The sequence below is a fragment of the Brachionichthys hirsutus genome, chromosome 3, assembly GCF_040956055.1.
Source record: "Brachionichthys hirsutus isolate HB-005 chromosome 3, CSIRO-AGI_Bhir_v1, whole genome shotgun sequence".
Lineage (NCBI taxonomy): Eukaryota > Metazoa > Chordata > Actinopteri > Lophiiformes > Brachionichthyidae > Brachionichthys > Brachionichthys hirsutus.
In genome coordinates, this window is record NC_090899.1 from 14366387 (window position 1) to 14375407 (window position 9021).

The 9021-nt window shown below is 48.0% G+C and overlaps 1 protein-coding gene across 1 annotated transcript; it reads left to right on the plus strand.

Annotated features, from left to right (window-relative positions):
* The first annotated feature begins 5094 nt into the window (after positions 1-5094).
* Positions 5095-6534, plus strand: LOC137917651 (potassium voltage-gated channel subfamily S member 2-like). The gene has a single exon (XM_068760373.1). The coding sequence runs from the start codon at positions 5095-5097 to the stop codon at positions 6532-6534; it is 1440 nt and encodes a 479-aa protein (XP_068616474.1).
* Positions 6535-9021: the final 2487 nt, after the last annotated feature.

Genomic DNA, 9021 nt, shown 5'->3' on the forward strand with positions numbered 1-9021 from the left:
TGTGAACATGTGCACAAAATTAGCATTTCTTCTGAACATGGAAACAGTCACAACTCGTGCCATGGCTGGAACGAACAGCTGTTCAGCCCTCATCATCACGTTTAGAAACCTCAGCAGCAGCTCAAGGAAACTTAATCGGATAATCAATACAAGCAATGTTGATAACAAGGCCCAATCAGGAGGGCCATGTGTGATGTCCCCTTAGTGGGGGGGTCCAGCTGTCGGGGTCAAAGGCATGAACTCAGACACTTGGTTGTCGTGTCTTTTATAGGATCTGATCCGACTTCCTTTGTGTGAACAAATGAATATCGAATGCTTTGTTATGCTGCTGAAAATGAAATCATCAGGAGCAGATGGTGCTGAAGTTCCCTTTTAAACATAACCAACCTTTCCCATCAGACACACACACACACACGCGTATAATGGCTACACCTATATTTGTCTTACTAGCGCATAATTCAGTATCATATTCTAAGACGTTAGCATGAAAATGCTCTGAAATATACATTAAAATAGATTCAAGAGACAAAGAAAGCTCCAGTTGACGACAGATGTCGATCGACGTCATTATGAACAGAGACACAGCACTGAGTTATCCTGTTAGTATAATCGTGATGTTCCCGAATGAAAAGCATCCAATAATAATGCAATAATTTCACTGCAACTTGATTACAGGTCTGGACTGCTTACATGCCAGACACTGATAATGGCATTATTTATTCAACGTAAATGAATAAATGCCATTTACTAGCTGTGTTTAATGACTGCCTACACACACACACACCCATCTACACACAAACACATCTCTCTACCACCCTCATGCTGTGACATGAAATGTTTAAGTAAATTACAAGTAACCAAAGAATGAAATGCTGCTCCCCGTGAGCACGCCTCCATCGTTAGCACCGCCCACCTCATTGCTATGGCACGCATTCATGCCTGCCACCAGAGTTGGCTAGTTATCACCACTGTGTCCACGCAGTGGTGATAACTAGCCTGATTAGTGTGCCAGCGCTCGCGCCGTGTTTACCGGTAACTCCATTTGTATTCATTCTGTCCCTTCGGTTTCGGCTCTCAGTCCTGAGTCACCCATAATCATTCGCTGCCTCAATAATCAGGCCCCATTTGATGCAATTACCGTGGTGTTAGGGGAAAGATGGAAGACAGATGGGATCACATTTTATTTGACACGCTGGGATAACACGACTACCTTTATTGTGTTTTTAAAGCTCTCTGAATAATGCAGGTTCATTACAGTATCAGGGCTGGCAGGGATTCGGTGGAAGCTTTCCCTGACACCTCTGTCATCGATTGAGGAGGGTGTCATTTCCCCCCGTGGACACGGAGTCTTCATCCTTCACATGACATTCTGATGTGAAGGATGACGGCAGCGCACTGTTGAGTCCTGAGCTCAAACCCCGGAGAAGGACCGCAGTCAGAAATGTGAGTGAAGAAGCAAAGAGAGGAGAGGGACGGATGAGGAGCCAAGCGAAAAATGGGGAGCAACAGTCGACACAAAACAACCCAGCTTCAGACACTCTTTGGAGCTGCACCTCAGGATTTAAAAGAGAGAGTAGATGAAGAGATTGTCCTCTTCTTACCGTCTCTCTCCTCTCATTCCGTTCTCACCCTGCAACCTTTTTCTTTCCCCTCCTCTATCTCGCTCCTGCACGGGTCGGAAGGAAATGTCATCTCGACTCTCAGACGGCGATAAATGGGTGGATGGATTTGTCTCTTGACCGCATGAGGATTATTATGGAAGATGAGATTAGAAAATGAAAGTTTGAAAAGGTTATAACGGATAAATATGGATTTACTAATCTCCAGTTCCAACAACTAGGACATCAGAGGGACCACAAAATATTCTGATGATAAAACAGCCAATATGAGTCATTTTAAAAGCTTCGTTGGGAAACAGCGGAACTCAAATTAGCAGCCGAGATTCACGTGGAATTGTTTTTGACGAACTGGTGCATCTTTCAAATCAAAAACAAATTGATTTTGTTCAAAACAAACACCATCGTTGGTTTCTGGTGATTTAAAGACGGAGCTTGAGATTCAAGTCACTGATCATTTCACTACTGAGGCCGTTTATTTATTTACTGAGGCACCAGAATAAAGCTGCCTGTCGTGTGATGATAAAATGTTGATGGGGTTCTTCAGAGGAAATGGGACATGAATGAAAGCCTGCCAGGAGCGCCCAGCAGCTGAATGGGAGCTATTTAAAATGCAAGAAGTTATCTGATGTGACCGGAACATGTTCTGAATACAGATCCTCCGTCACAGTTTTGCAACCTGAACATCATTAAGTGCACCAGAGTACAATTTTATGTAAAGCACACCTTGTGCTTTATTTTGATAGTAATTATTATTGGTTTGCTGTATGGTTCTATCATTCAGAGAGAATGATCACAGGTGAGCTTTGGTTGCCGGTTTGGTGAGGAAGTTCTTCCCTCCCGCCTCCTTCGTTGGGATTCGGAGGATGTCACAAACCTTATGGACAACGCAATCTGACAGACGAGTTGCTGTGTTTTATTTTATTTTTTACATTCAAAAGTTACAACGTTTGCGTGAGTTTTTTTTTAATATATATTTCTTCCACCGCTAAGGGCTGAATATAGCAAATGTGTTATTAGGCTGAAAAGAAGGACTTCTTTACAAATCAAGGCCTTCTAAAAATAGAAATACGTCTATGCAAGCCAGCTGAGGAGCTACAGTACGAGAAATAGCACCTCCTCCACAAAGCGGCACATTGAAATCAACCACGTTGGAGGAGATTGAATCAAGAGCTGCCCAGTTCAATGGAAAGCAGAACGTGAATAATCTTCAGTCGATCGTCTCGGTGGGACAAATCATTTAGAACAATCACCTCATTTATTCCGAACAAAGCTGATGAAATGTGTCATTACAGACGCCGAGCTTCTCCACCCACGCTAATGACATCTGACGACACCCGTTTGGTAAAAAAAAAAGCCTTCTGCACTGATAGATATCAATTATGTCCACCTGAATCAGATAATCTGCGCAGAAGATTAACATTTCCCAGCAGGTGCTGTTTACTGTCACCTAAAAGCTAATCACATCTGAATGAGCAAAGGTATAGAGATGAGTTGTTGTCTATATGGGATGAGAAAAATCCCCACACAGCGAGAGGAACCACGATGAGAGACCATTAGAATGACACAGATCACTCAAGGAATCCCAGCGGTTGATGTCCAAGCTCTCCGTCAGACCCTGCTGGGTGAGAATAACGCTGAAGGATTATACTCAACGCACAGCATCCCCACACGACCACAGAGGATGCCACAAATGAGAGGCGCTGTAGCAATATCATAGCAGCAAGGAGGACGGTTGCATTGCATTCAATGCTCTCCTTAAGCTTAGCAGATCCTCCAGATCTACTGTGTGAGCACACAGAAGATCTATAGAGACCGTATGAGCAACAGGTTTTAGTTCAGACCATCTCATGGCTTTACATGCATGCGAGGGCATCCTAAAGTGCATAAATTAACGTGAGAAAGATGCTGTAAAGCGTTTCCAGCGTTGCCTGCAGCGTATATTCTGCAACAGCACACAGCAAGAAGGGCCCTGCTTCCAAGTGAGCCGACAATGTTTGAAAATGCAGATAAAGCTTAACTAGCCATCATAACAAAAAGCTGATCACAGCCTGAGGGAGCGACCGTTTCTTCTTCACCAGAAAGAGTTGATGGCGTTAAAACCTTTATCGAGCGCTCTGAAGTTGGGACCTACATTTTACCACATGTGTATTTTTCAAAGGCTGAAACAGGGCAAACAAAGAGGGGTATTTTTTATTTCAGTGTGTGGACTCAGATGCAGAGACTTGCCATGATCTTCTGAATGTAATCAATAATTTACCGCCAACCTTTGTGCAAAACGCCTGCTGACAGCGAACTGAAATGTCGCAAGCCCAAGAGGAATTGCATTATAGGCAGCTTCTAGCTGCAGCCACTGTCGCCATTAATGGCATATAAAGAGATGTTTAAAGCAAACCTAACAAATAAAAGCTGCTCTGCTGTTTCGTGATGCAAGCCCTGCAGAGGCAGGCAGAGCTTCAGGTTCTCAGATGGATGAGACTCTTCCATTGATCTCCAGAGCATGGCAGCGAAGGCATACAACTGTTGCATCATGGGAGTTGTAGGAGACAGTTTTGACGGAACTAAAGTGTCTGGGCATCCCCTGTAATTTGCGGTGACACATCACAGATTGCTCTAACGTTATTTTCGTCTGTCTTGTCTGCTTGCCCCCCCCCCCCGGCTGTTAGCCTCGCCCCTCAGCATCATGATGCTGAGGTCATTTCGGGGGGGGCGGTGCTGAGGGAGCGCTGCATGTTGCTGCGCAGCAACAGATAGAGAGGAGAGCGCTCGGAATTCCCTCGCAGATGCAAACGCAGCTCGCCGGGCGCGGATCACTTCCTCTGGCTCCCAGTGTTTGGAGCTGGTCCCAGCCGCTGCAGGGAGCGGGAACCCCCCCGGTGGAAACAGGATGTAAAACCCAGCAGGTGCAGCAAACCCTCGGGTGGACCTCAGGGAATTAAGGAGCGTCAATTGATTTCCGTCTGGAGGAAACATCGCGCCGTCTCCTTTTGGAAGAGGCTTCCTGCTCCTCTCCTCCACGCCGTCGGTGTCTGCCTGCGTCCGGGGGACAGCGGTCCTCCACGCCGTCGGTGTCTGCCTGCGTCCGGGGGACAGCGGTCCTCCACGCCGTCGGTGTCTGCCTGCGTCCGGGGGACAGCGGTCCTCCACGCCGTCGGTGTCTGCCTGCGTCCGGGGGAGAGAGGTCTCTGGCCACTAACGCGCAATGCCGCGGCCGGATCGAAGACGCAGAGCCTTCAGTAAACTGAGCGCGCATTAAAGTAAGATCGGTGTTTGTGTGTTTTTGTTTATGTTAAAGGATTTTAATTCTATAGAATTCCTTCTGTGTTCTACTTTTAACAGCATGCAGGTGGCATTGAGTTCAAATCCAATATCAAATGTAATTGACTCCAGCCTTTTTCTCCCTTGCCTCTCCCTGAACGCATCTTTCTCTCCGCGCACGCCGATGTGATCCGTCACTCCTCCGCGTCCCTCTCCAGCCATGACGGGCCAGGTCCTGGTGAATCCGGCCGGCGGGGCTCACATGGACGACAACGCCGCCATCCGCATCAACGTGGGCGGCTTTAAGAAGCGTCTCCAGCCGACCACCCTCTCCAGGTTCCCCGAGACGAGGCTTGCGCGTCTCCTCCACTGCCATTCCAAAGAGTCCATCCTGGAGCTGTGCGACGACTACGACGACGCGGAGAAAGAGTTTTACTTCGACAGGAATCCGACTCTCTTCCCCTACGTGTTGAATTTCTACAACACGGGCCGCCTGCACGTCATGGCCGAGCTGTGCATCTTCTCGTTCAGCCAGGAGATCGAGTACTGGGGGATCAGCGAGTTCTTCATTGACTCCTGCTGCAGCAGCGCCTACCACTGCCGGAAGATGGACCAGGATCGGGAGAACTGGGAGGACAGGAGCGACGAGGGGAGCACCACGTCCTCCTTCGACGAGCTGCTGGAGTTCTACAGCGACGCCTCCAAGTTCGACAAGCAGCTGCTCGGGAGCGCGCGGCGGCGCGTGTGGCTCATGCTGGATAACCCCGGCTACTCCGTGGCGAGCCGCATCATCAGCATCCTCTCCATCCTGGTGGTGCTCGGCTCCATCGCCACCATGTGCATGAACAGCATGGCTGAGTTCGGCCTCCCGGACAGCGAGGGCCGACCCGCGGAAGACCCTCGTTTCGAGGCGGTGGAGCACTTTGGCATCAGCTGGTTCACTCTGGAGCTGGTGGCCAGGTTCACGGTGGCGCCGGATCTGCTGCACTTCTTCGAGCACCCTCTGAACGTGATAGACCTGGTGTCCATACTGCCCTTTTACCTGACGCTCCTCATAAACCTCGCGGTGGAGAGCAGCCCGGCGCTGGCCAACCTCGGACGTGTGGCGCAAGTGCTGAGGCTGATGAGGATTTTCCGCATCCTGAAGCTGGCGCGTCACTCCACGGGGCTGCGCTCTCTGGGCGCCACGCTCAGGAACAGCTACAGGGAAGTGGGCCTTCTTCTCCTCTACCTGGCAGTCGGGGTGTCATTTTTCTCCGTCATGGCCTACACGGTGGAGAAAGAGGACACCGATGAGCTCTCCACCATCCCGGCCTGCTGGTGGTGGGCCACCGTCAGCATGACCACCGTCGGGTACGGAGACGTGGTGCCGGTGTCCATAGCGGGGAAGCTCACCGCTTCGGCGTGCATCCTGGCCGGGATCTTGGTGGTTGTTCTTCCAATCACGCTCATCTTTAACAAATTTTCTCTGTTCTACAAGAGACAGAAACAGCTGGAGGTCGCGATGAGAAGCTGCGACTTCGACGAGGGGATAAAAGAGGTTCCCTCGGTCAACCTGAGGAACTATTACGCTCACAAAGTCAAATCCCTCATGGCGAGCTTGTCAAACATGAGTCGGAGCTCCCCCAGTGAACACAGTCTGAATGAATCCATCCACTGAGGGCGCGGGGCGCCGCTGACTCCACGCGGCTGCGTGACGCGCTGTCCAGGGTGCTGAAGAGAACAAGCCCACCCTCTCCCTTCCACTGTTGTCTGACCGTCGCCTCGCTGTAGCTCAGTGCAATAACGTGTTAGCCTGCGTGTCAGTCTCTATGAGGATGTATAAATGTGCAGGCGGCACGGGCCCACCTGCACAGCGCCTTGGTTGTTTCCAGTCCTAGGTGGTGTCACGCTGTCGTCCCTCTCCAGTCATCCTCCTCGTGATCAAATATGTCCGAGAGTCACTCCAGCTGTATCTCTATTGAAGAATGTTGATGTGTAAGTGTAATGTTGCAGCACTCCAGATGTGTGGTTAAAGCAAACTATATTAAACACAAATGCTCAGCGCACCTCCTCATGTTTTTTATGTGCTGACAGGCACGTTTAGGACGCTCCCGTTTAGGACTGAACATAGAGGAGTGGAGTGTTTATAACAGTCTGACAGCATAGCAGCGACCTTTATTCTGAGGATCCTGAATAATTACTAATGACAATAACTATTAAACTGTCAGGTATATCACAGCCCCAGATGGTAGAAGTTAGACGTTATCATTTGTTTCTTATTTTATTGTTTGTTTGTTTTTAATCTCAATCCTCCCTTCTCCAAACCGTTTGTCTCTAATCTCCAGCCTGTAAACTTGGACGAATGGGCTTGTCTGCCTGCTTGTGTCTCCTCTTTCTGCCAGGCCGTTAAGGTCGCGAAGCAAAAGCTATTCAGCTGAGACTGCATGAAAGTCTTTGCCTCCCCACTCACCCTTCTTCTGGTCGCTCCACGGTGAGCATCTGTCACTTGATGCAGCGGCAGAAACACAACACAGAGCAGTCACTTAATGACATTGATTCCAGTTTAATGGATAAAGAGTCATTTGATACCAGCGCGAAACACTCAATTCATATCATGTCTGCGCTTGTTCGCTGCATCGATTCAAGATTTCCATTAAAGGGACGTTGCATTTTGAATTTCTGAAACAGGATTTATATGTGACAGGTGGCCCTTATTATTTTTGAGCCAAGCCTTTGCCTCAAGGTTGTCATGATACGGTAGAAATGACTGCCGCAACACATTCATTATTGTCAGTGTTTTGTTTTTCTCAGGTTACAGGTGATGCATCCGTGTCTGCACAATTCAATGACTTGAGCAATTGAACCAATCTGCACCATCGGTCAGAGGGTCATATGAAAGCCATTGTCTCCAGACTGATGTACATGTTGGTGTACTCACTGTTCATTAGGCTGAGTACACACAAGCCCCGAAATACAAAAGAAGAGTGCTTTTGGAAGTACCGGAGCCTGCAAGGAGTTTCATAATAACACATTAAAAGTTATTCGTATTTTGACTTTAAAATCCTACACTTGCCTGTAAATACCAAAAACACTTTTGTGTTTCCATATGAGATCAATACAGAATCAGAAGAGTGATTTATTCAGGCGTTAACATGGAGCGCAGCTGAGTGGCACAGAGGTCACGTCAATGCATTCTGGTGAAAGTCACATACTCTGACAACCCTAAAGATTGACCTAGGTGGCGGTTTGATTCTCGGCTCTGGCACATGTGTACACTGTTGTTGTGTCCTTGGGCAAGACACTTCACCCACATCGCCTGTGAATGTAGGAAGCGAGTGAATGCCGGTTGTTTCCTTCACACTAGGAAACAGTGAAGCTTCACTCTCGTCCAACCACTTGATTTGATTTGACTCAAAAGCTGCATTGGTGATTCATCATGCAGAAAGTAAAGGTTAAACTGAGAAGCTTACGCAAGGTCTTTAAAAGCCATGTTATAGTCGTCTCGTAATTATCCTATTACTGATTACATTTTCCAGATTAGCTTCCTGAGCTGGTTTTTGGCACAAAACAAAATACTGCAAATGTTGCAGAATACTGACCACATTTACATAGAGGTGTCAGGTAATAAGGTCTAAATGCTGAAGAAGCATTAGTGTGTGTGTGCGTGTGTGCATGAACATACTGTACACAGACAGTGCTTTTAATAGGAAGTTATTGAAGCTGGCAGCCCAAGCGTCATATCCAGTCTGCTCTGTAAACTCTGTTACTAAGCAGACGTTCCGTGCTGTTGCACGTTACCATCTGCTACTATCCCTTTTATTTAAACAGTGTGGGAAGATTGAACCCTTTAGTGTGCTTGTTTCCCCCCTTATCCGCCCCTTCCCACCCTGTCTGATCCTTGAACATCTCCAAAAATAATTTCTCATTACCTTGAGCAAGGCATGGCTAATTATCGCCTAAAGACCGGATGCAAATTAAGGATGCAGGTAATGCAGATGAGGATGTCTGATCGGGCTGCCAGAGTCAGAAAATGAAAGCCAGGCTGCATTTTTATTTGCCTGCGGAAGACAACCGCTTGTGTCTGTACATGTAAGCCTTGCATCATTTAGCAGCCTGACTTCATTACTTGTAGTTAACATGCGAGCTATAACGGGCATCTCGCTTT

What these genes read in the sequence shown, in the direction of transcription:
- LOC137917651 (XM_068760373.1), top strand. Translation starts at nt 5,095, where the DNA reads ATGACGGGCCAGGTCCTGGTGAATCCGGCCGGCGGGGCTCACATGGAC.